At 40.0% G+C, this 27,810-nt stretch overlaps 1 protein-coding gene across 1 annotated transcript; it reads right to left on the bottom strand.

The window, feature by feature from the left end:
* Nucleotides 1–12,825: 12,825 nt before the first annotated feature.
* On the bottom strand, nucleotides 12,826–18,802 carry LOC144265390 (uncharacterized). The gene is made up of 2 exons (XM_077818033.1): nucleotides 18,667–18,802; nucleotides 12,826–13,427 (listed from the first exon to the last, which is right to left on the bottom strand). The coding sequence occupies exons 1-2, from the start codon at nucleotides 18,800–18,802 to the stop codon at nucleotides 12,826–12,828; spliced, it is 738 nt and encodes a 245-aa protein (XP_077674159.1).
* Nucleotides 18,803–27,810: the final 9,008 nt, after the last annotated feature.

Raw genomic sequence — 27,810 nt, 5'->3', positions numbered from 1 at the left:
ATTAGGAATCAGATCTGGGTTTACTTTCTAGCTTTGCCACATGTGCAACTGATGTCATATGTATCTCTCTAATCTGTTTTCATTGATAGAGCATCAGTCATTACAACATCTCAGCATACTGTGCCTCAGAGGGAGGAAGGATGGTCCAATGGTTAGGGCACTAACCTGAGACTCAGGACACCTTCATTTGGGTCTGTATTTGGGGGGAAAACAAATGATGTAGTCATAGCCTATGATGATTATAACACACTTTCCATTACACTAGTATATCAGAATGTTAAACAATAGGTACTAAAGTTAGACTTCTTAAAATCAACAGGTCCAAGAGTGTTAAAAGAGCTGGCTGAGGAGAATCTTTTTCAATAACTCTTAGAACACTGGGGAAGTTCCAGAAGACTGGAAGAAAGCTAATGTTGTGCCAAAACCTAAAAAAAAGATAAACAGGATGATTGGTTAATTATAAGCCTGCTCGTGTTACACTGATCCCTGGCAAGATAATGGAGCAGCTGATACAGGACTCAGTTAATAAAAAATTAAACTAGGGTAATATTATTAATGTCAATCAACATACACTTATGGAAAAAGATCCTGCAAAATCAACTTGATATCCTTTTTGATTAGATGACAAGTTTGGTTGATAAAAATATTAGAGTTGATGTAATATATTTAGACTTCTGGAAGGTGTTTAACTTGGTACCGCACAACATTTTGATTAAAAAACTAGAACTATATAAAAGTAACATAGCACTAGGGCTGTCGATTAATCGCAGTGAACTCACATAATTAACTCAAAAAAACCTAATCATTTCTTTATCGTGAAAGTGCAATTTACAAATGTAGATTTTTTTTGTGACATAACTGCACTCAAAAACAAAACAATGTAAAACTTTAGAGCCTACAAGTCCATTCAGTCCTACTTCTTGTTCAGCCAATCGCTAAGACAAACAAGTTTGATTACATTTATGGGAGATAATGCTGCTGCTTCTTATTTACAGTGTCTCCTGAAGGTGAGAACACGCATTTTCATGGCACTTTTGTAGCTGGCATTGCAAGGTATTTATGTGCCAGATATGCTAAATATTAGTATGTCCCTTCATGCTTTGGCCACCATTCCAGAGGACGTGCTTCCATGCTGATGATGCTCATTAAAAATATTCTATTAATTAAATTTGTGACTGAACACCTTAACGGAGAATTGTATGTCTTCTGCTCTGTTTTACTCGCATTCTGCCATATATTTCACGTTATAGCAGTCTCGGATGATGACCCAGCATATGTTGTTCGTTTTAAGAACACTTTCACTGCAGATCTGATAAAACTCAAAGAAGGTACCAATGTGAGATTTCTAAAGATAGCTACAGCATTCAACCCAAGTTTTAAGAATCTGAAGTGCCTTCCAAAATCTGAGACGGACGAGTTGTGGAGCATACTTTAAGAAGTCTTAAAAGAGCAACACTCCAATGTGGAAACTACAGAACCCGAACCACTCCAAAAGAAATCAACCATCTGCTGGTGGCATCTGAATCAGATAATGAAAATGAAAATGCGTCGCTCTGCACTTCTTTGGATTGTTATCAAGCAGAACCTGTCATCAGCATGGCCGCATGTCCTCTGGAATAGTGGTTGAAGCATGAAGGAACATATCAATCTTTAGCACATCTGGCACATAAATAACTTTTGACGGCAGCTACAACATTGCCATGCAAACTCCTGTTCTATCTTTCAGATGACATTGTAAACAGGAAGCGGGCAGCTAATTTAACTCCTGGAAATGTATACAAACTTATTTGAGCGATTGGCTGACCACGAAATAGAACTGAGTGGAGTTGTAGGCTCTAAAGTTTTACATGTTTTATTTTTGAGTGCAGTTATTTTTGTACATAATTCTACATTTGTAAATTCAACTTGCATGATAAAGAGATTGCGCTACAGTACTTGTAGTAGATGAACTGAAAAATACTATTTCTTGTTTCTTTTTTACAGTGCGCACTGTGCACGTTGTATTCTGTATTGTAATTGAAATCAATATATTTGAAAATGTAGAAAACAGCCAAAAATATTTAAATAATGATATTTTATTATTGTTTAACAGTGCAATTAATCACAATTTTTAATCATGCAATTAATAGAAATTAATTTTTAATTGCTTGACAGCCCTACATACCACACATTAAAAGGACTAAAAGCTGGCTAACTGATAGATCTCAACATGTAATCATAAATGGAGAATTAGTGAGTGGATGTGTTTCCAGTGGAGTACCACAGGGATCAGTTCTTGGCCCTTCACTTTTACAATATTTATCAATGATCTTGAAGAAAGCATGAAAACATCATTAATATAAGTTGCAGATGACACAAAATTGGGAGATGGTAAATAATGAAGAGGACAGGTCACTGATTCAGAGCGAGGGATCTGGATCACTTGATGAACTGGGCACAAACAAACAATACAGCTAAATGTAAATGTATACATCTAGGAACAAAGAATGTAGGCCATATTTACAGGATGGGGAACTCTATCCTGGGAAACAATGTCTCCGAAAAAAGAGGTGGCAGTTATGATGGATAATCAGCTAAACATTAACTCCCAGTGCAATGCTGTGGGCAAATGAGCAATGCTATCTTTGGATGCATAAATGGGAATCTTAAGTACGAATAGAGAGGTTTTTTTACCTCTGTATTTGGCACTGGTGCACCAATGCTGGAATACTGGTTCAAGATGGATGTAAGTAAATTGGAGAGGGTTCAGAGAAAAGCCACAAGAATGGTTAAACAATTAGAAAACACAGCTTATAGTGAAAGACTCCAGGAGCTCAATCAATTTAGTGTAACAAAGAGAAGGATAAGGGGTGACTTGCTTAATAGTCTATAAATACCTAAGCAGGGAACAAATATTTAATAATGAACTCTTCAGTCTAGCAGAGACGAGTATAACATAATGCAATGGCTGTAGGTTGGAGCTAGACAAGTGCAGACTGGAAATAAGGAATAAATTTTTAACAGTGAGGGTAGTTAACCATTGGAACAGTTTAGCAAGGGTTGGTTGGATTCTCCATCACTGGCAATTTTAAAATCAATATTGGATGTTTTTCTAAAAGATATACCGCAGGAATTATTTTGAGGAAGTTCTGTGGCCCGTGTTATACAGAAGTTCAGACTAGATCAAAATGATCCCTCATTCTCTTGGAAGCTATTTATTTATAAGTCATTGCTTTGCCACAGGCTTCCTGTGTGACCTTGGCCAAATCACTGAGTCTCTCGGTGCCTCAGCTCCTCATCTGTAAAATAGGAGTAATAGCATTTCCCTATTACACAGGAATGTTGTGAGAATAAATACATTAAAGATTGTAAGATGCTGAGATGCTATGGGATGGGAGTCAGATAGCTCCCTGTCTGTAAAACGGGGTTGAGTTTACTTGTTGAGGCTTAATTGAGTGATGTTTTTAAAGCACTGTGAGATGCTAGGAATTAAAGGTGCTATAGAAGAGCAAAGAATTATATTATTATTCATACAATTGCCGTGTTCCTTTAACACATTCATATTTTTAAAAAGATGAGCCGGTATATGTCTCCCCTAGCCAAAAAAGGTTTCAAAAAATTTTAAAGGGAATGTTCTCGTAAAAACAGGATAAAAATTTCAGTGCAGTGATCATTCATTGGTATGTGTAGACCTCAGCTTCAATTAAAAATATGCCATTTTTCTATGGATAACGTTCATCCTAGTGCAGAGGTGCCTATGCATGGTTTAAAGTAGATTATGTAAAAATTCCATATCCAGATTTATTTTTTTGACAGAGCAGTTGTTGTAAAAGGCCTTATCCAAACTTTTTATGGTCTAATTCAATTTGCATTCTTTTTGTATGTGATAATAGTAAAAACTTCCATTTCCCCTTGCCACCCTTCACTTCAGAAATAGATCTCAGGGGTTTTATTTTTCATGAAGTATCAATTATTCCATTGGTTTGGTCAGAGGGGGAATTTAAAAATTGTTTACATTTGATCTCTATGCGTAGAATACAAATTGACATGTAAATAAAGTTCAAGTACTGATTCCTGTGAAAGCCAAAGGGGAAAGTGTTTTCCCTTGTATTTTGCAGACAGCCTATTAAGTTTTCCATTTTCCAAGCAAGTTCTCTTTTCACTTTTCTGTTTCACAAGGATTCTGTAGTTTTGGGGTTTACCTCTATAAACATCACTTGCATGATTGTCGAATTGATAATAATATAGGATTATTCTCATAACATAAGGGGCTTTTGTTGCTAGTCTTCCATACAGTAGGTGTTTAAACTGTATTCTTAATCAGAGTTATGTGGAGAGAGGAAGGCTGAATGAAGTTACATTTGTACTGGGATTAATGGGGCAATATCTACAATTGATAGTAATTTGTAAAACAGGGCACTATTTAATAGACTAATAAATAGTATACTTTCTGACTTGATTCTTAATGGCAATTCAAATAAACAGATTTTAGACAAAGTGGATGGAGAAACAAGCAATGAAATACTGTATTATGCAATTATCTATGACTGAGACTTTATAATCAACCTTCTAGTCAATTTACTTGGGGAGACAGGACAACAAATTTGCTAGAAATCTATTTATTCATTGATGTTTGTTTGTGAGCAGAAGAATCTATAACAGGTATAGTGAGTATTGTTGCTGAACAGTAGCGACTTTGGGGGTCTTTGGAAGAGAAGTTAGTGACATAAAGACTCGGGATATTTCTAATAAATAGACTGGCTTCACATCTCAGTTACATTTGTGTAAATGAGGAATAGCTGCATTGAAATAAGTGGCATTTCTGGATCCATGCCAATCAGAATCTGGCCACGTGTCATCACACTCCGTGCACATACCAACTGTGATGCTTTAGGTAAATTTATTAGGTGAAAGTGTCCATTTATTCTGACTTTTATATTTTTGTGTGAAGAATGCACTTTTTTTCAAACCAACCTGAATTAAGCCTGTGATTTATTTTAAGAACTATTTGATATACGTCTTGTAGCAGAGCATGTGATACTGATGTTAAGGTTTTCGTGTTCACTCTATAATAGACCTCAAATCCTTTCTGCTCAATGCTGACACCACAACGATTATGCCAATTACCTCTCCTGCCTTTGGATGTATGTACACAGCTCCCATTGATTTTGAAGGGAGGCCTGCCTGCACATTTAATTGATGCTTTAGGTATATTTCAAATACAAAAGGAGAGTCTAAGACTGTGTGCAGGTGTTAACACCAGTTCAACTGCTAGTAGTAATTTTTGGGGGGTAACATTTCCTCATGCAGACAAAGCTTAAAAGGCTGCCTTGCTCCATTGGTCCATATTTGCCTGTCTTGCTCCATTGGTTCATATTTGCCTGCCTCCTTCTTGAGTTGCATGGTTAAGAGTCATTCGCCTCTAGAGAATGGCCTGGTGTCCCAATACAAAGCCTGGGTCAATCATAGCCCAGTAGTGCTTTGTAGATTTGAATATATGCAAATGTAATGTACTTATTTCCTTAAAATGACTCCAAACCCATTCAAAATTTCTTTGAGTTTCTTCCTCCACTCCTAAAATATATTCTTCTCCTGGATACCCACTCAATGCATGAGTTTAACGACTCTATTCATAAAAGCTGCTCCTGAGATACTTTTGATACTCAATTGATATTTGAGAACAATAGGGAATGCTCTAGACAGCTGTGGAGGCCACCAGCGCTGTCCTTGCTCTCCCTAATTCGGTGCTTGAGTTCTACACCTGCTGCCCAAGAAAAGGGATGAGAGGAGAGATAAACAACCCATTGCTGGCTCTCCCCAGGAGAGCTAAAAGTCAGTGGAAATAAATGAGTTGCCACTGAGCTTTTTGGCCAAGTGGCTCAGGGATAGCGGGGAAAGAAATGGCCATCACCTGAGTTCCCTTCTCCAGAGAAGCGTATTTGCTACCTGCCTCAATTTGGCTGGAACTCCCCTGAGTTTTGACAGAGTCCCAGTTATCTGCCTCTTTGTTCTGAGTATTCAGAACTTCAGTGTCTGCTTGCAAGGCTGTACTGGAGGCTTCAGATGTCTCATCCTCTTCCTAGCTCTCACTGTCCACTGTTGGCTCCTATGCCTCGCTGCAGTGGCAGAGGGAACCGTCCATTGGTCCTTGCCAGCTGCAGCAGTTAGCCCAATTTAGGAGGGAAGAAAGGGAACACTGTAGAGGGGGCAGAAAAAAAAAAGGGAAAAAATGAGGACAAGTGGTGAAAGGAAGTGGGGTGGAAGTAGAGAGAAATGAGGGGGGCTGAAACAGAAGGGAGCAAATATTTGGGTAGATATTACTATAACACCCAGGCACTGATGTCAGGAAGTTAGAGCTGGTAGAACCTCGGCACATGGGGCCAAAGGGAATGGTGACAAAGGAAGGGAAAAACCTCAAAAGGGAAGGAGAAGAGGGACATAAAAGAGAAATGAGAGAGGAGAGTAGTGGGTATCTGGGCAAGAGGAAAAGATGCAACTCAAAGAGGAAAGCATGTGTCTACCTCCTGCCTCTTAAAAACAGCAGATGAAAGTAGGTCTTCTACCAGCACAGCTAGATTGGGGAAGCCATGGCCTGTTGTACAGGGAGGGGTTTGTGAATAACAGGATTGTGCTTCTATAGGGGACAAATGAAAGGAAAACAAGAACAGCTGCTGTGGTACTTATAGCTATTAAAATAATCTAAAAGCAACCAAAATGTGTTATGGAGTCTAAAAGCTCAAAGAGTCCTAACTTGTTTTGAGAGTTGTCTCTTGACAACTGTGGGGAAAGGGTGGTGGGGCTTTGATGGTGGTTGATAGGTAAGCTTGACTCTTCTCTACTGGGATTTCCAACTAGGGTGAGAACAAGGATTTAGGATTTACTGAAGGGCTATTTTATTGTCCCTCTAAGGCCTGCAAGGAGTTCAGCCTGAGCAGACCTCTCTGCCTGTGTGGACCTACTTGTAAAATCAGGGCTAAACATGTGATGGGCCTTTAAAGCTTCCCTAAACTCATCTGAGCACAAGGAACTCTAAAGACCCCACCAGGTGAGAAGACTTCTCACTAAGCCACCCGGAGCACAAAGAGGAAGAGTTCGCAGAAAGAGACAGTTCCTCTTTCAGAAAAATATTTTAAGAAAATTATAATTAGAAATTATTTTAGTTTTTCTCTAATTAAAATGAAAAAGTTTAATTTAAAAACAATTTTCTTTACTATTTGTTGGTAACGATTATATTTTTGGCAGGAATTGGCATGTTTATTTTTTAAAAGATGTCTTGTTTAGTTCAGGCTGTGGATTGGGACCTATGCATGCAGATTAATGTACACAGTAAGCCCCACCCTATCGCTTGCCTGTCACCCTCCCTGTAAAATCTAGATCTGCAAATACGGGCCATCTACAGTGGATAAATTTTCCCACTTGCTCACATTGGCTCAGCTTCACTGATTTTAGCTATATTGGGAGTCTTAATGTAGATGGGCTGCTGACTGCAACTGGCATTTTTAACATTATCATGTAATCCTGCTCAGAGCGGGCCTAATCAATGTGATTTTTATAAGCATCAATCGCAGCCAGTATACATCTCTCCAGTGTAAATGGCCCCTTAGGAAGTGGCCTTTGTAACACAGTCATGGAACGTTAAACACCTTATCCTGTGCTTTTCTCCTTTCTATGCTCCACCCTCTTACCAAAAAATGAATAAGATTTGCAGAATTAAACAAAATTGCTAGAAAAATTAAAGCCATTTAGTTATTTTAAAATATGTATGTTTTAGTATAGGGATGTCACTAGCAGCAATTTAAATAGAAAAATCTCTTAATCCAGTAGCAAAAACTAGAGATAGGTTGATGTTAGAATATTCTATCAGTTCAGGACAGCAATCAAATAAGAGTCTCCTACAAATATTAGCATAAAACATTAGTCATGTTTTACATTTATTATGCTGTTTATATCCACAGTACTTCAAACTCACTTTCTGTTAAATTGTATCTGTCATCTGTAAAGAACTACTTATTTGGGTCTTGACATTTAACTTTTATTCTAGTCTCCAGTAGCTTTTATTTTTAACTTGAATACACCTATACAAGCTGATGTAATTACAGTAAATTGTATTTTTAAAGTTTAACATGTAATAAATTGTCTCCATTCCAAAAAGCAGTATTTTGTTTGAATGTTATTGTAAATCATATCTCTCTATCAATCTAAACATTCAGATTTATAGGTCAGTGTGAATGAGTTTTCATGTTTTTTAAATTTGCTTATAGCATCTAACAAAGGAGGGGGACCCTTGTGCCTTTTGTTGTTTGGTCAATTGACTTCAATGATTTTGCTCATGTGAGTAAAAATTACTTTTGTGCTTACGTGTTGTCAGGATAGACCCATAGTTTTTAAACTGTTAGTGAATCCTTTAGGATGAAAGGCACTATATAAATATAAAATTATTTTATTATGGCTGCATTCATTTTAACCATCTTATTATACTCCTGAAAAAGATTAACTTCTGGTTTACAAGTTGAATGTTTTTGTTTTTAAAAGTCTGCCTGGTTCTTCAGCATTCAAATCTCTAAAATGTCATTTGCAGTCTTGCACAGACACCAATCAGACTATATTTGTTTTCTAAATCAACCTTTAATTTAAAAAATACCTTTCCATTGTCAGAGGAGCTACAGGTATGACAAAGGAAAAACATCAGCCACATTGTCCCTGGGTTTTGTTCCTGTTTTTGTAAAAATATTATGTGTAAGTAATTACAAAGGATTACAGTGAACTCTAGAATGAACAGGAACATTATCCTGATATTCAGAGTTAAGTGACACCCCCCACCAGAAAAAAAATCCACTCCTTTTTCTTAATACCTCTTAAGGTATTTCATCTAAACAAAGTCTGATACACACTATACATTGTTAACACATCTCAGACATGTCACAGTTTAGTTATGAAAATCGACCATGAGAAAAGCAGAGTTCCCAATTGAGTTAATAACGAGTTGCCTAGCAAGGAATAGACTCAATTCATAGGAAGAGTTCCCAATGTGTTAAGTGATGCAGTATCAGGCCCTATAGTCTGGGGAATCTGTACATGTAAATCACTGGACAGAATTAATGGGCTACTGAAGGCTCAATCAGCCTAAATGAAGGCACCTGTAGCAGAGGAGAGTAGTTAGGGCTAGACGGTAGGAGGGAAAGGAGGTGGCTGCTGCTTTTGCTGTGGGAGAGAAGGTGGGCTGGGGACAGGGGAGAATAGGGTTTAGCAGATTCCCCCTGGAGAAAAGGGAAGAGTTTTTAAAAGTTTGTGTTGCTCATGCTTGTTTGCCAGAAGGGTCAGAACTGTAAGTGACCTTGCCTCAGGGCTAAGCCTTTTTGATACAAAAGGTGGGGTAGGTTGGGTGGAGCAGCAGATCAGCTGGGAAACTGAAGCTAAGTGGCTGCTGCAAGGCACAACACTGCAAAGGGGGCCCTGTGGTAAGGATGTACTTTAACAATGACACTTTATATTAAAACATGCTGTACCCTGTCCTTTTTCAGTTATTCATGGGATAGTGGTTACTCCCCCATACATAATGAGGTTTTCAAATTTAATGTGGAAAAAGCCTGAACATGGTCCTTTTCTTCCACCTGGAACAAATACTGATAAAGGTCACCAGGAATATATTTATTCTCAATGGCATGCCACAGTAATCCAGGCAAAAGGTAATCTGAATATGATGTAGTGACAATGTTATATTGTGAATTTGAAGGTCTCCTTGGTTAAACCATTTAGCTATAATTTATATGCAATCTCAAGCCATTCTTTGATACATTTAGTTTGTTGGGTATCATCTGCTGTACAGACTATGATATCTACACATCTAACTGGCTCTTTACAGAGGAACAGGGCATCTCAAAGATTATAGGGTTCCATTTTAGCACCCTGAAACTATAAAGTTCCCGTTCTGTAGTGACAAAGACTTCAAATCTTTAGGGATGACTAGAGACCTAGACTTTATCAAAACATCTGATTACATGCACAACTTTCTACTCGCAGATCCTTCAGCCTTTCAATCACAAGGTCTTCTGAATGAGATAAGTACATCACGTTAATGGAGGATCGCTTCTGGGGCACACAGTGGGAACTGCAAGCAAAAAACCAAACACATCTGAAATTAGTTTTATTTGAGGGGAAATAATCTCAAGATACTATATTGATCCAAATTTGCCATATCAAATTATAGAGCTGAAACAAGCAATTACACCAGCTAAAAATCTGGCCTCTAAATTGGTGTAATTCCATCAGTGGCATTATGCCAGTTACACTAGCTGAGGAGCTCGCCTGAAATTTCTGTTGCTACTTCCACACATTACTGTACACTACAGGACCTACTTAAAAAAAAAAAAAGGTCTGCCAGTTGGAGAAGCAAGGAAAGTTATGAATCGTTCCCCTGCTCCCTCCCACCCCCCAAAACCCCAGATCACAGCCTGGCGAGTTGGAACCACCCCACCCACCCCCGCCCGGGGCAGGTTTCTGGCATGCTCAGCCGCGGTCCTGGGCAGCTGAGCCTGGCAGGGAGTGGAAGCCACCTCCCCATCCCTGCTCTCTCAGGCAGCTGCCGGGCTGCAGAGCAGTGACTGGGAGGCATTAGAAGTGGCTCTCCCCTGCCAGGGAGAGAGGCGGGGGTGGGCAGGCACAGCCGAAGGACAGAGCGCCCATCCCTGCAGGTAACATGGTGGGGAGAGCATGGTGGCCCCAGGGAGAGTGGTGGAACATGTGGGGGGAACACATGACTTCTCCTTTAGATCATACCCCCCAGTATGGGAAGGCACCAGTTCTCTATGGGGCATCCTCAGGGGGAGGGGGCGGGAAGAGGTGGGACAGGGTGGGGCGTTGGGGGAAAGGGTGGAGTGGGGACGGGTTTTGGTAGAGAGCACCCCACCCCGGAAAATTGGAAGTCGGCTCCTATGTATGAATTAGAACTGAACCAGAACAAACCCCTCCAGATCCACACACCCCAAAATGTGGACTGAATCCCCCCAAACTTTGAGAAGTTTGTGCCCATTTCTACTGTGAATGGCACTTCACTTAAGGATAGCCCACATGTTTCTCATTACTTTACTTTAAAAAAAAATCCAGTTGCTTTGCTGGTTCTTACCAGCTCTCAGTAATGTTTGTCCAAACACATGTCAATTATTTTCTGAATTATCAATATTGAAGCCTGGTTTTTGAAAAGGAACTATGGGTGTTAGGTGTCCAGCTTCAATTAATTTTCAATAGGAGTTGGGCACTTGTCTGTCTTGAGCCCCTTTGAAAATTCCAGCTAGAGGTTAAAGCTATTTCTGGGGCCAGTTAACACTTTTTCTCCCTGTGTTGTGCTACTGTTATTCAAACAGACTGGTATTTGTAAATGTCATAAACCCAATTCTTAATTTCATTGAGACGTGCTTCCACGCAGCAGCTGTAGAATTGGGCTCCGTGTTGTTTTTATTAAGGCTATAGGTATCTATGTCCTATTTAATGTATTACCTCATCCAATTTTCTGTTTTATTTATTACACCCCGATGTGCTTCAGAGAGCTCTCCAGATTCTTCGTAAGAGCATTCTCCTCTTAAAGAAAAGATTTAAACATTTTATTAAAGCTAGTATTAAAAATATATATATAATACATAGGTTGGGGAAAGAGTGTCTGTACATCTGGGTATAGTGCTTAGATTATCCACAAATACAGAGTTAGTTTTTTAAAAGTCATATTAGTTTCTGCTGCAGCTGAATGTATTTTTATAACATGAGATTCAATAATATGATTCAAGGGTTTTAGCCAATATACCAAATGGAGGACATTATTGTCTTACTGAAGTAGTCTTATAAATAGCATTTGTAAGGGCAAGAGAATAACTTTTTGAAAGTGTAGACTAAAGGCTCACATTCATCCCTAAAGTCAAATTCTTTCCATTGGACTGACCAGTGACTTGAACCTCATACCCTCCCTCCCTCCCTCTCCCCAGCTGCCTTGAAGTGGAAGAATTTGCCTCACAAAAATATAGAGTTTCAGTTATGACAAACTATACTACATTGCTCATATATTGACCTAGGATTAGATACATAAGGACAGCTAAAACATTCTGGGTTAAGAGAAGTGAACTCACTTGGTCTTTTGACTAAGGACAGATAAAATGGAACTATATTTAGGTGCTTAAGCATAGTCTGTGATACTCTCGTTAAATCTGAGAGGCAGCTTCTGCTTTTCTTATCTTCCAGTAAGTGAGTGCAATGAATAGGATTAGTATTAGGCCTAATTGATCCCTTTCGCTACTGCAGGACAATGCATGTGCCTAGGTAAGAGTTTTAACAGATTTACTGCAGAAAATTAAAGACAAAACTGGTATGTCCAGCCACTCTATAAACCATGTCACTTTGTGGCTACATTGACCACTATATCTCAGAAATTATGCCGCTTGAGTAAATCATACCATGTACTCTGTGTTTCAGCTAGTAGGCGGATGCTTGACTAAAGCCGGATCAGAACTTCACTGCTGTCACACCCTGCTGTTCCAGTGTTTGGTTTCTAAACACTGACAACCCTGCTAAACAGTGGGTTCATTAAGACATCTATATTTGCCCATTTGGCCCCACACTGAGAGCATATTACTGAACTGTTGTGACCAAATCTGAACCCAGTTCTCTCAAGGTGAAAAGATGTGGCATTTTAACCCCCAATTCCTACTCTAAATGCCAAACGTAACAGGTATATCCAGCAAATGTGCTGCTGGACATACCTGGTACACACTGACTTTCCAATCATTTGAGTGGACTTCCCATAGCCAACAGTTACTGGAACTCTTGCACATTCCTACTTCATTGAAGAGATTTAAAAAGTGGCTACTTGCAAAAACTTGTGAAGAAGCCAGGAGGCTCCAGAATCCAGTGGCTCAGTTGCATTGTCTGAAAGTTCACATAGTGTTGTTGACGGCTGCACTGTTGTAGCCTGGAATCTTCTGGCAAGTTTCTCCTTCTCTCTGTAGCGCAGTGTTGGCATTCTCTAGTGGCCTGCTGTTTACTTCCACCATATAGCTCAGTCACCAGGAAGCGATAAGCCACCAGTAAGGGCTCACTCTGGGTGCATCTGTTCAAACAGTACAGGCTCTTAGTCAGAGCTTCATGGAGAACCAAGCTGCCACTGTCATCCGTGAATCGTAGCCGAAAGCCTATGACATCTGAGGTGGTCTCATTCAAAATGGCTGAAATGTTAAAGACATCATAACCAGATGGTGGTAGCTCATCTAACATCAGCACTTTTTCATCTAAGGCTTTGCTTTCTGTGATATTTCCCTGGACCACGGAGATACTGTGCACAGTAACATTGACTGTCAGCGATTCTGGGTGTAGAGTCTTCCGGAGAAGAACTAATTCTGCAAGCCTCATGGAAGGTTTCAGGTAAGAAATATTAAACCACAGCCATCCTGGAATGCCAAAATCTGGATCTAGGAGAACAATAAATGTAAAATTTTATTTCATTCATGGAACATGTAGACAAGGAAGCTAAAGGGGAAACTGAGGCAGTGGTGGTGGTAGTGGTTTCAGTGGAGCAGAGAGGGTGGGTAGACAGGAGGGCAAGGAGGGAGATGAAGGAGAGGATGAAGGCCCTTGGCTCTGGAATTTTCTTTCCCCAATAATTCAACAGAACCCAAGTTTGTTGATATTCAGGGCATTGTGAAAGACCTATTTGTGTTTTGCTTCACTAAGAGGCTGATTTGTTGAAAGAGGTGCTTTTGAGAAAGAGCAGGGAGGGGAGATGAGTTTCTTGTTTAAGGGAGAGAGGACTGAGTTTTGTTGTATCATGAGATTTTTGTTGTTGACGTTGTGTCAGTTCACTTACTTTAAACTGTGATTTTCTTTCTGTGTGTGTACCTAGAAATTCTCAGTAGGTGCATTTTACAAAACCAATTAATTATTGAAGCGTGCGGGAACAGAGTAAAACTGTATTATGAAATCCAAGGGCCAGGTACCCAAGTATGCTCTGGTTGATTTGCGCTGATCTCATGACAGTAAGTCACCACAAACCTATTTTAAGGCACTCGAGTGGCTTAAAGTCAGGGTGTACCAGTGAATCTGGCCCAACCCTTGTAAAACTTTAAAAATATTGATGCAAAATGTAACTTCAAATAAAAAATCTGTATTTATTTAGAAACATGCTATGACCTTGAAATCAGTAAATTTCCAGACGATATTTTATTTCTTTTTAGTAACTTTAGTATGACCTTTGTGAATATTTGTAAACACGTCTATTAAAAGAATTGTTTGAAGTCACAAATTTGTTTGCATGGGCTTAAGTTTCAACTTGCAACATATTTTGTTTGTTTTTAATGGCTGAATTGTACCTCCCTGACACTCAATTGATAAAACAGAAATATTTACAGGCCCTTAATGAAACATGGCATTGCTGTAATGGTCTTACCTTGCTAATGATCTCACTGGTTCAACCGTTCTGGAGAGAGATGTGCAGCCTGGTTTTGCTGCCAGCTCAGATTTGGCTCCTTTTATTATTATTTTTTAACAGAGATTTCCAACCACGTCAGTGTATGCCTAATTTTTATTTCATTTAAGACAGTACTTTGGATGTCAGCCAAGGTCTAAGGTCCCGAGTGGGTTTCACTAAACTCTTCTGTCTGTTTTCCCTGCAACTCTCTTGCTCGCTAATAGTTTTTCTTCTCTGTTTTATTTCATATGCTTATTTGTTTAAGATAAGCTAAGATGATCTTGTTTCATACAAACTGGCTGTTATATCTGTGCCTTAGGTTCCTGAGAACCAAATTCCACACTCAGCTATATGCACGCCAGCTGCATCAAGATCAGTACAATTGGCACACACATCTGCAGGCTGAGTTTGGCTCTAAATAAATCTACTAAATCGTCCCAGATGGGGGAGAATATTTGTTTCTTATCTGATCGCCAATTAAAAGTAGCATCTTATTGTCAGTTGGGCATGGAAAGTCAAAGGACACATTGCTTAAAATTAGGGCTGTCAATTAATCGCAGTTAACTCATGCGATTACCTCAAAAAATTAATCACAATTAATCGCACTTATAACAATAGAATACCAACTGAAATTTATTAAATATTTGTGGATGTTTTTCTACATTTTCAATATTGATTTCAATTACAACCCAGAATACAAAGTGCACAGAGCTCACTTTATGTTATTATTTTGTATTACAAATATATGCACTGTAAAAATGATAAACAAAAGAAATAGTATTTTTCAGTTCACCTCATACAAGTACTGAAGTGCAATCTCTTTATCTTGAAAGTGTAACTTACCAATGCAGATTTTTTTTGGTTACATAACTTCACTCAAAAACAAAACAATGTAAAACTTTAGAGCCTACCAGTCCACTCAGTCCTACTTCTTATTCTGCCACTCGCTAAGACAAACAAGTTTGTTTCCATTGACGGGAGATACTGCTGCCTGCTTCTTATTTACAATGTCATCTGAAAGTGAGAACAGGCGTTCACATGGCACTTTTGTAGCCAGCGTTGCAAGGTATTTACATGCCAGATATATTAAACATTCGTATGCCCCTTCCATTCTTTGGCCACCATTCCAGAGGACATGCTTCCAGGCTGATGAAGCTCGTAAAAAAATAATGCGTCAGTGAAATTTGTGACTGTACTCCTTGGGGGAGAATTGTATGCCTCCTGCTCTGTTTCACCCGCATTCTGCCATATATTTCATGTTGTTGCAGTCTCGGATGGTGACCCAGCACATGTTGTTCGTTTTAAGAACACTTTCACAGCAGATTTGACAAAACGCAAAGAAGGTACCGATGTGAGTGGCACCTGACTCAGATGATGAAAATCAGCGTGCATCAGTCCACACTGCTTTGGATCGTTATCAAGCAGAACCCATCATCAGCATGGACGCATGTCCTCTGGAATGGCAGTTGAAGAATGAAGGGACATATGAATCTTTAGCGCATTTGGCACGCAAATATCTTGCAATGCCGGATACAACAGTGCCTTGAGAACGCCTGTTCTCACTTTCAGGTGACATTGTAAACAAGAAGCAGGCAGCATTATTTCCTGTAAATTGTAACCAAACTTGTTTCTCTTTGCGACTGGCTGAACAAGAAGTAGGACTGAGTGTAGTTGTAGGCTCTAAAGTTCTACATTGTTTTATTTTTGAATGCAGTTTTTTTGTACATAATTCTACATTTGTAAGTTCAACTTTCATGATAAAGAGATTTCACTACAGTACTTGTATTAGGTGAACTGAAAAATACTATTTCTTTTGTTTTTTACAGTGCAAATATTTGTAATCAAAAATAAATAAAAAGTGAGCACTGTACACTTTGGATTCTGTGTTGTAATTGAAATTAATATATTTGAAAATGTTGTAAACATCCAAAATATTTAAAATAAATGGTATTCTAGTGTCGTTTAAAAAAATTAATTGCGATTAATTGCACTGTTAATCACACGATTAATCGCGATTAATTTTTTTTATCGCGCGATAGCCCTACTTAAAATGCATTCTCCCAGGACTAACCAGTGCACTGGACCCTGAGCAGGATGGGGATGGACTGTTGGAGCATTAGTTAGTTAACTTCTAGGATACAACAGCAGGAATGGAAGAGAGTTTGTAGGAAATAAATAGCTTCAGAGCCCAGTTCTGCTCCTGGTGTGGACAGGACCTTAGTCTTACACTGTAGACACTATGTTCCGCCTCACCAGCACAAAGGATGTCCTTTTATAGGTCATCAGGGTCCAATCTGATACCATAGATTAGAAGAAGCCCACCCAGTTTTTAGGACTGATGCACTATCTGGACCCAGACTAGTCAGTTTGGCCAGGTCCAAAACTGAAGAGGGCCCACACTAATCACTATGTGGAAGACTGTGGATGATGTGTGACTCTCCTTGCCAGATAATTCACCTTCTTCCCTCATCCATGTCATTCACCCATCCATGTGGAAGCCCAAGACATGTGGCACTGTAAATATCCCATTTCTCTTTTCCCAGGTATGCTATGACTCAGGTTAAGTTCAGATGGTTCCCACTTGTCTTAGATTATTCACTCAGACCTCATCACTGCAGCATTTATTTACCTAGGGTGCCTGAGGGCCCTTACTGGTTCAGAGCACAATATCCCAGAACAATGAGGCATAGGATGCTCAGCGGTGCTTTTAACAGCTGCTCTAAAATGGAGCAGTGCTTGCTGTCTCCTGCCACCCACTGCTGACAATAGCATGTGTGCAGGAGACCTGGAGCCTACCGCTACCTCCACGCTAGATGTCCGTGCCCTTTTGGGACATTGGCACTTGTAGTGTGGGAGCTAGCCCCACTCCAGCCTACCCGTTCCAGGTAGCACTATGTTTGTATTTAGCCCAGGAGGTCAATCCTAATTTAGAGACCTGAGGAGACACTCTTAGCCGTGTCTCTTTGGTTAGGGCTTCTCTGCATGGGATTTCTGTCTGGAGTCCTCCAGGACTCTAACCCTAGAAACATACTCTACAGCATAATCCACCATGGCCATAGACTTATAGCTAGAGTGATAGATGGGTAGAGCACTGCCCAGTATCTCCGAGTACAGGGGCCTGTAAGCTGTAACAGGAAGCAGGAGCCACAGCCAGGGCTTGAGCCACCCTCCACGCCCTATAGCCAGGACGCAAGGGACAAAGAGCAGCCAGAGCGAGACTCAGCTGAGGGCCAGCATCCCAACCAGAGCATCCCCCAGTTGATGGCAGAAAGCATCTAGTTCCCCTCCCCAGCACAGGGCAAGCAACAGCCAGGACCAAGGGGTAGTGGTAACTCCAACCACAGACCTTTACTTGGCCCAGGACAAGAAGTAGCCAAATAAGCCCCAGAATTATCTAGACACAGACCCAGGGAGATGCCAGAACCACTCTGAAGAGATTTCTGTATTCCTGAAACTTTTTTTTATGCTGTAACCTTGCCAGGCTTCTGTCTGGTAATCATGCCATTTGCTGTCTTTCATGTAACAAGATTAGATATAGTCATCAAGTGTGCAAATTAGGGTGTTAAGTTACTTGCATAAAATCTCCAGACTTCTGAACCATCAGCCTTAATAGTTATATTCTCAACATACACATGCCGTTCTGGTTTCACTGCCCAAGCAGCATGACAAGCACAAAGTAAACAGACTGGATAAATGGTGACAAGTAAATGAGATTTTTAAAAACTCGTTTTTTAAAATATCAACTGTTGTTAGTAATGTGAGTAAGGACTTTTTTTGATGTGGTTTGTCTTGGCAATAGACAAATAGTGCTCCATAAGACTGACATGTGCAGGTAATTTCAACTGGTGACGGAAGTTTAGCTGGTTGGGAGTTAAGGTAGCATCTCATTTCTTAACTGCTCTTTCCTCAAAGCAGTCACTTGAAAGAAAATGATGCCCTAGCCCTTTTTATTTAACTCCGGCCTTGGAGACTGCAGAGAGATCCTTCAAAACAAATGCTGTGTCTTATAAAATGTATAAAGCAATATTGAAATGGTAAAGTAATAGGTTTATAAAAGCAATGTCATTAATGATACGAAGAAGAAGGAAAAAAAAAAAGAAAATCTATTGGATAACCTGTTTTTAAAAGGAAAGCATTTCAAAATGGCAATATTTTTTTCCGCTTAGGAATTGTTTATCATGGTAATGTTTAAAGTTATTCAATATATGATGTAAATCACAAATAAATAGTGGTCAGTTTCCTACCTTGGATTCTCCTGAAACTCTGCACAAGAGTCCCTTCACTGTTTAAGGCTGGTGGATTTCGTAGATGATAGACTAACTTCATGTAGTGGTGAGGTTTGGTTCTGAGAGGTATGGATAACTTATTGATATGTAGCATTTCCAGGATGGCCTTGCTTAACTGTTCATCTCTTCCCCAGATAAACTGGCATTTCCCTGCCCCTGGGAAGTAAGAACAAAACATCAACAGCAATCCACAGATGAGTCCTAAAAACAGAGAAACAATGCTCATGGTGGGTCTGTGAGTAAACAAAGTTTTAGCGAAAAAACAGAATGTAGCCTTTTGCTGGCTCCTTGTGTTTTGTCTTCTAGCTATAATTGCAGAGGGGTAATAATACTCAGCCAGAAAACTGCAGTTAATTACTTGCAAGGACTTGGTGCCATTGGCACTGTCCTGAAAACTAATTACTGGTAAACAGAAAGCCCTAGAAGACTTCATTTGGAGGATGTGTGTTTACTACATACACACATTCCCTCTCTTTCTTTCTCCCTGGTTTGCTGTTGGGACAAAAGCATTTTGTATGTTGTTAAGATGATGTATAGAATTTTTGTTTCTGTTTTTTAAATACAGTTTTGTTCATTTAGTTTAAGTGACTCGTTGTTATGGAAACGGAAGTCCCTTAATCTATTCACAGGCCATTTGTGGCAACGGTAGCAGTAATGCATGCTTTCCCACACTCCCTGCACGAATGCCATTAACCTTGACTTGGGAAGACCACCCTCTGCACACATGAGAGGTGGTTTATTCTGCATTCCACCTCAGTCCCATGTCTTTAGTGAGCACAAACTGCCAGTTGTCCTAAATCCTTCCAGAATATTATGCATTGTTTGTACAGCTAGCTACTACCCACCGGGGGTCAGAACCTCAGACCACTCAATCGATTTCACTTTGTACTAGAGCTGGGACTCTTAATTATTGTCACAAAAGTAAAAGGCCCTTGACTTAGTCCCTGAATCATTCAGTTCCCTGTTTACTCTCCTCTAGTTTCAGTATAACATAACTTTTCTCTTAGGCTTTTTTGGCGGGGAGGGTTGGGGGGAATGGACGGGCCAAAGAATTTTGAACAATAAACTTCAAAAGTAGCAGTTACACCATCAAACCACATGTATTTAACTGTTTTGCTAACAACCTAGATTAAACATTTAAGAGGATTTTTTTAAATGAGAATTTCACTTTTCACAATTGGTGCGACTTGTTCACAAACAGTAAGTCAGCACACACACCTTGGGGGCATCTCCTGGAGCGATAAATCAAACAGATGCATTTTGTGGCTTTTTCTGTTTCCATATTGTCCATGATTTTCTTCATTATTTCAAAGTTATTTGCTGTTCAAAATAATTTGCCAAATAATTTCTGAAACAAATTCTTGGTCTGCGGCTGGCTTATTCATGAGCAGTTTTTGTAAATATTCCATATCTGAAATTCAAACTGAGCTGTTTTGATTAGATGTCTAGGGCATGTAATACACTTCTGCTCTTTGACTGGATGACCATAATTTAGAATCGGACGTCTGGTGCAAATATTTAGCATAATATAATATAATATAATATTAATAATATAATATTAAAAAGCTTTAGCTTTTTATTAATAGTCTGCAACGTTGACTTAAAATTGGTTGCTTATGCGATCATTCCTGAATCTTTGTGAAAAGCAAACACAGAAGAGAAGGGAACATAGTGAAAACCTCTATGACTAAAAATTCAGATTTCAATTTCACTGACTTTTTTTTGAAGCTCTTGTAAGTCAGCCATTTTGACAGTAGTAAAAATAAAGTTTAATACTTTGTAGGCCTTTTGCAGAATGACCACAGGGTAGGAGTTCATACTATCTCAGGGGTCTAGTCATTGGCCATTTCTTCACGGTATTCAAAAACTGACCAAGGATTTAAAAAGTATCCTTAAATCAAACAGAATGTTGGAGGAGATGTTAGAGAATCTCTCATTGAAGATTCTTTGTATAGGTGTCACCCTCACCCCGTCCATGCATGTCTCCTCCTGGGTCTTTAGGCTTCTCTCTTGTATTCACCACCTGCAGCCCTTTGTGGTAAATTTAATGAGAAAGAACACCTTGGCATGCCCCCTCTGACTGAGAAAATGGGGGGAAGGAGGTCATGCTCCACATCTCTTACCCATTTCTGGGATTCTCATCTCTTGTAGATTTCTGCATGGAGTCACACAGTACGACAGCAATTTTCTTGAAAACAAGATGTATTACAAAGAGAGAGAGAATAGTCATAAAAACAAAATAAATGGTTTGCATAACATACCTTAACTAAATCCTTTCCAAAGCCCAATGAAGCAGGCTTTCCTTTTCTTAGGAATAGAGAAAGGAAAATCTCATACCTCTAGAAATAAAGTCCCCAATCTGACCCTTCCCTGGGTAGTCTGACAGCTTCTCTTTGCTGTCCATAGAAGTATCCCTCTCATGATCTGTTTATCTGTAACAAGTCTCATTGAGACTTGGCAGCAATTTTGCTAGAGGAGCAGTTCTTCATGGAATTCTCTGCTGAAGAACATTATTCTTTAGTCCTTTCAGTTTCATCTTTGAAGAAGAAACTTTCAGCTATGAAGAATAACTGCAAAAAATTACCATTCATCCAATTTTTTTTTTAAAGTGTTGAACTAAACAAGCATTCTAAGTTCAAGAAATTCAGAGCTGAAGTTAAAAGAAATCCAAACACGTTAAGACTTGGAAATGCACAGCAAACTGTAACACCACTCTGGAGTGATAAGAGAAACAAAGCAGGAAAAAAAAATCTAACTTGTCTTTAAAAATCAATTTAATCTAACCTGGGGCCAAAACCACTCTCTTTTAAATGGAAGCTTAAATCTAAAGATCCAGGATTTGTACGGCTTTTTTGGGGGATAACTTACAACATCCCTGTAATGTTTTTGCCCTTAGATTGAGAACAAATCAATAATTTAACTCCAATTTAAAGTAGCTTTTAATCTGGCAATGTACTGAGCTTTGAACTCTCATCTCTCAATTACTGAGAGTAACATCTGCAGCCTTTTGAAAGACTTAAGAAATCTGGATGGGTTGTAGGACATGAAGTTCTTTATAAAGTGTGTGTATGTGTATAAAAATGTTAAGTTGTTTACAAAGAAGGAAAGGAAAGAGAGGAAAGCAATGCAGAAACTCCACAATCAAAACAACATTTCATGGAAAAGAATGACTCTGCACTCCAGGGAATACTGATGGCTGCCAGGACCTCTCCTCGCCTTATCAACAAACAACAAAGGAGAACTGTGAAATCCCAGAGAAAAAAGAATTTTGTTCTTTGTGAAATGAAACTGGGGATACTAACACTAAATGCTATCGGAGTTATCTCTCAGGATATCTTTATGTCCTAGTAAGGACAAGAGGATGGAAAATGCTAAAATACAGTCAGGGTCTGATGAGAAACAGTCAAATAAAAAAGAGTCCCATTCAATTACATCGTGTGATGGCAGACAGCTAAAAGGAGACAAGTTTTTAAAGTGCTTACATGCCAGTGCTAGAAGTCTCAATAATAAAATGGGTGAACTGGGGTGCCTCATATTAAATGAGGATATTGATAAAATAGGCATCACAGAAACTTGGTGGAATGAGGATAATCAATGCGACACAGTAATTCCAGGGTACAAAATATATTTGAAGGACAGAACAGGCCGTGTTAGTGGGGGAGTGGCATTCTCTGTGAAAGAAAGCGTAGAATCAAAGGAAGTAAAAATCTTAAATGAATCAAACTTTGTACTATAGACTCTCTATGGATAGAAATTCCATGCTCTAATAATAAGAATATAGCGGTAGGGATATATTACCAATCACCTGTGAAATGCTCAGGGAGATTAGAGATGCTATTAAAATAAAAAACTCAATAATAATAATGGGGGATTTCAATTATCCCCATATTGACTGGGTACATGTCACCTCAGGACGGGATGCAGAGATAAAGTTTCTTGACACCTTCAATGACTGCTTCTTGGAGCAGCTGGTCCTGGAACTCACCAGAGGAGAGAAAATTCTTGATTTAGTCCTAAGTGGAGCACAGGATCTGGTCCAAGAAGTGAATATAGCTGGACCACTTGGTAATAGTGACCATAATAGAGTTAAATTTAATATCCCTGTGGCAGGAAAAACACCACAGCGGCCCAACACTGTAGCATTTAATTTCAGAAAGGGGAACTACACAAAAATGAGGAGGTTAGTTAAACATAAATTAAAGGGTACAGTGTCAAAAGTGAAATCTCTGCAAGCTGTGTGGAAACTTTTTAAAGACATCATAATAGAGGCTCAACTTAAATGTATACCCCAAATTAAAAAACATAGTGAGAGAACCAAAAAAGAGCGGATGCTCCAGATAAACAAACTGGCCCGGCCTGCCAGTGGCTTTACCCTGATGGGCCGGGTGCCAAAGGTTGCCGACCCCTGATTTAAATCAACTTCTGTACCAGATGACTGGAGGATAGCTAATGTGACACCAATTTTTAAAAAGGGCTCCAGAAGTGATCCCAGCAATTACAGGCCTGTAAACCTGACTTCAGTACTGGGCAAACTGGTTAAAACTATAATAAAGAACAATATTGTCAGACACATAGATGAACCTAATTTGTTGAGGAAGAGTCAACATGGTTTTAGTAAAGGGAAATCATGCCTCACCAATCTACTAGAATTCTGTGAGGGATCAACAAGCATGTGGACCAAGGGGATCCAGTGGATATAGTGAACTTAGATTTTCAGAAAGCCTTTGACAAGGTCCCTCACCAAAGGCTCTTACACAAAGTAAGCTGCCACGGGATAAGAGGGAAGATGCTCTTATGGATTGGTAACTGGTTAAAAGATAAAAAACAAAGGGTAGGTATAAATGGTCAGTTTTCAGAATGGAGAGAGGTAAATAGTGGTGTCCCCCAGGGGTCTGTTCTGGGACCAGTCCTATTCAACATATTCATAAATGGTCTGGGGTAAACGGTGAGGTGGTAAAATTTGCAGATGATACAAAATTGCTAAAGATAGTTAAGATCCGGTCAGACTGCGAAGAGCTACAAAAGGATCTCTCAAAACTGGGTGACTGGGCAACAAAATGGCAGATGAAATTTAATGTTGATAAATGCAAAGTAATGCACATTGGAAAGCATAATCCCAACTATACATATAAAATGATGGGGTCTAAATTAGCTCTTACCACTCAAGAAAGATAACTGGTTTTGTGGATGAAGGGAAAGCAGTGGACGTGGTGTTCCTTGACTTTAGCAAAGCTTTTGACACTGTCTCCCACAGTATTCTTGTCAGCAAGTTAAAGAAGTATGGGCTGGATGAATGCACTATAAGGTGGATAGAAAATTGGCTAGATTGTCGGGCTCAACGGGTAGTGATCAATGGCTCCATGTCTAGTTGGCAGCCAGTATCAAGCTAAGTGCCCCAAGGGTCGGTCCTGGGGCCGGTTTTGTTCAATATCTTCATTAATGATCTGGAGGATGGTATGGATTGCACCCTCAGCAAGTTTGCAGACGACACTAAACTGGGAGGAGTGGTAGATACGCTGGAGGGTAGGGATAGGATACAGAGGGACCTAGACAAATTGGAGGATTGGGCCAAAAGAAATCTGATGAGGTTCAACAAGGACAAGTGCAGAGTCCTGCACTTAGGACGGAAGAATCCCATGCACCGCTACAGACTAGGGACCGAATGGCTAGGCAGCAGTTCTGCAGAAAAGGACCTAGCGGTTAAAGTGGACAAGAAGGTGGATATGAGTCAACAGTGTGCCCTTGTAGCCAAGAAGGCCAATGGCATTTTGGGATGTATAAGTAGGGGCATTGCCAGCAGATCGAGGGACGTGATCGTTCCCCTCTATTCGACATTGGTGAGGCCTCATCTGGAGTACTGTGTCCAGTTTTGGGCCCCACACTACAGGAAGGATGTGGAAAAATTGGAGAGAGTCCAGCGGAAGACAACAAAAATGATTAGGGGACTGGAACACATGACTTACGAGGAGAGGCTGAGGGAACTGGGCTTGTTTAGTCTACAGAAGAGAAGAATGAAGGGAGATTTGATAGCTGCTTTCAACGACCTGAAAGGTGGTTCCAAAGAAGATGGATCTAGACTATTCTCAGTGGTAGCGGATGACAGGACAAGGAGTAATGGTCTCAAGTTGCAGTGGGGGGGATTTAGGTTGGATATTAGGAAAAACTTTTTCACTAGGAGGGTGGTGAAACACTGGAATGCGTTACCTAGGGAGGTGGTGGAATCTCCTTCCTTAGAAGTTTTTAAGGTCAGGCTTGACAAAGCCCTGGCTGGGATGATTTAATTGGGGATCAGACCTGCTTTGAGCAGGGGATTGGACTAGATGACCTCCTGAGGTCCCTTCCAACCCTGATATTCTAAGATTCTAAAGAGATCTTGGAGTCATTGTGGATAGTTCTCTGAAACATCCACTTAATGTGCAGTGGCAATCAAAAAAGCGAACAGAATGGTAGGAATAATTAAGAAAAGAATAGATAATAGGACAGAAAATATCATGTTGCCTCTATATAAATCCATGGTACGCCCACATCTTGAATACTGTGTGCAGATGTGGTCGCCCCATCTCAAAAAAGATATATTGTAATTGGAAAAGGTTCAGAGAAGGGCAACAAAAATGATTAGGGGTATAGAATGGCTTCCGTACGCGGAGAGATTAATAAGACTGTGACTTTTCAGCTTGGAAAAGAGATGGCTATGGGGAGATATGATAGAGGTCTATAAAATCATGACTGGTGTAGTGAAATTAGATAAGGAAGTGTTATTTACTACTTCTCAAGAACTAGAACTAGGGGTCACCAAATGAATTAATAGGCAGCAGGTTTAAAACAAATAAAAGGAAGCATTTCTTCATACAACACACAATCAACCTGTGGAATTGCTTGCCATAAGATGTTGTGACGGCCAAGAGTATAACAGGGTTCAAAAAAGAACTAGATAAACTCATGGAGGATAGGTCCATCAATGGCTATTAACCCAAGATGAGCAGGGATGGTGTCCCTAGCCCCTGTTTGTCAGAAGCTGGGAATGAGCAACAGGGGATGGATCACTTCATGATTACTTGTTCTGTTCATTCCCTCTGGGGCACCTGGCACAGGCCACTGTCGGAAGGTAGGATGCTGGGCTATATGGACCCTTGGACTGACCCAGCAAGGCCATTCTTATGTTCTTGCGTAGGATATGAAAGAATAACTGAAGTAGAGAAACATGTCAGTGCTACTGAGAATATGTTCTGATTAACTGGGGAATCCAGAGTACTCCATGTTATAGAGAAATTGTACCCATACAGAAAAGAGCAAATAACTGATTACGAAAGCTGTCCAGCTGCAAAATTTTATTGTCTTCCTGGCTGCATATAGAAGGGATTTGGCGGGGGAGAAATAGGATTGCCAATCCTCCAGGATTGCCCTGGAGTCTCCAGGAATTAAAGATGAGTCTTTAATTAAAGATTATGTCATGTGATGAAATCTCCAGGAATACGTCCAACCAAAATTGGCAACCCTAGGGAGAAATAGGGGGGAGGGATGGACAACAGTTAAATATTCATGTGAAGCATAAGTCCAGAGGAGGCCAGGTTACCCTGTTACAAGAGTTTTGGAGCAGATAAGGGCACAGGGAATGGCAGAGGCAGGTAATGTGAGAGTGGAAGAGGTCCTGGGGTAATAGTTAGTAGCTGGAAAAACCCAGGTTACTGTTTTGTTTGTTTTATTTTAGGACAGGAGAGGAGAGGCCTGGTGGTGCAGTGCAGAATAGTACAAGACTCCCCTTTCTTTCAGCTCATGAGGACAAGGTGTGGGATGAAGTGAAGCATATAAAGTGATCATCTAGTTTGACTTCCTGCACAACACCATTGAGCTGCCCTCGAATAATTCCTTTTGAACTAATGAATTGAATCTCTTAATTTTTTTTTTAAATAAAAATCCAATCTTGACTGAGGGGGTTTGACTCTTTGCTTCCAGATGGTGGAGGGGAAGATTGATGGTACATCTACGCTGTGATTTAAAAAATCGGTGGCACTGGGTCCCCAAGCCAAGGGCAGCCAGCTCAGGCTCACAGGGCTGAAGGCTGCAAGGCTATAAAATTGTATTGGAGGAGTTCAATGTGGCACTGGGCTCTGGGGGGTGGGGAAATGTACACGCCGCAATGTTACAGCCCCGTAAGTTCAAGTCAGTTGGTCCGGGCCAGCAATGACCGTGCTGTAGGTCCTTTATTGCCGTGTAGGTGAACCCTAAGAGACTGCACCCCAGCAGGGATGCCTGAGAGGAAAGGACTTTGTTATCCATGTGTGTTTGAGTTATGTTCTGCTTGAAAGACTTCCCTGCTCGCTTGAGTACAGCTAATTTAAAGGGGCTAACTGAGAGAAGCTGGCTTAAGGGCATCAGCCTGCTACAAGCAGCAACATCCAGTGTGAGGGCAGGATATTGTAGAAAATATTAGCAATTACATGAACGGAGAGCATTATATGTATGGTACAAAGATGCCCATGAATCTAGAGACTATTAAAAGCAAACTAATCTCTAGTACATGGAGTTTTCTATGTATTATGAGAGAGAGACTTGAGATGTCAAGATTGGGTCTGAACTTTCCACAAGTTCAGATTTTGGATCCTGGTTCAGGTTTCTTATAGAAGCAGAGCCAACGCACAAAACACGTATCTGGATCTGGCTGAACTTCCCCAAAGGCTGGGAAGGGTGTCGGGGGGAGGCAGAAGAGACAGCGGAGGGAGTAATTTCAAATATGGGTAGAGCTGGTTGAATAATAGCTGCAAAATAATTTCTGATGAATTTTGTGATATTTATTTTCAACAAATATTCTGATTTTTTTTTTCAATTATTCAGCAGCTCTAGATCTGGGATTCCAGTTAGGATCCATCTCTACTTAGAATACGGCCATTTAGGGGTAGCTTGAAGTGAGACACATGGAGTGTGAAATTCACCCCCTGTGGAGAGGGTCTGCACCACGTAAGTCCCACTCAAGCCCTCAAAATAGGGAGCTGCATTTGCAAGTACCTCTGAAAATCAGTCCTTACACCAGGTGTTTCAAGTTGAGCACTCAAAAACAGGACTTAGGAGCTACTTTGGAAAATTTGTCTTTAAGTGACTTGACCA

Source organism: Eretmochelys imbricata, chromosome 5 (genome assembly GCF_965152235.1).
Source record: "Eretmochelys imbricata isolate rEreImb1 chromosome 5, rEreImb1.hap1, whole genome shotgun sequence".
NCBI classification, from domain to species: domain Eukaryota; kingdom Metazoa; phylum Chordata; order Testudines; family Cheloniidae; genus Eretmochelys; species Eretmochelys imbricata.
Note: the sequence above shows the minus strand (reverse complement) of the source record. Positions and strands in the feature narration are given on the sequence as shown.

What these genes read in the sequence shown, in the direction of transcription:
- LOC144265390 (XM_077818033.1), bottom strand. Translation starts at nt 18,802, where the DNA reads ATGCTACATATCAATAAGTTATCCATACCTCTCAGAACCAAACCTCAC. An exon ending in GAGTTTCAGGAGAATCCAAG is followed by an intron (nt 13,428 to 18,666) that starts GTAGGAAACTGA and finishes TTGTTCTCCTAG; the next exon opens with ATCCAGATTTTGGCATTCCA.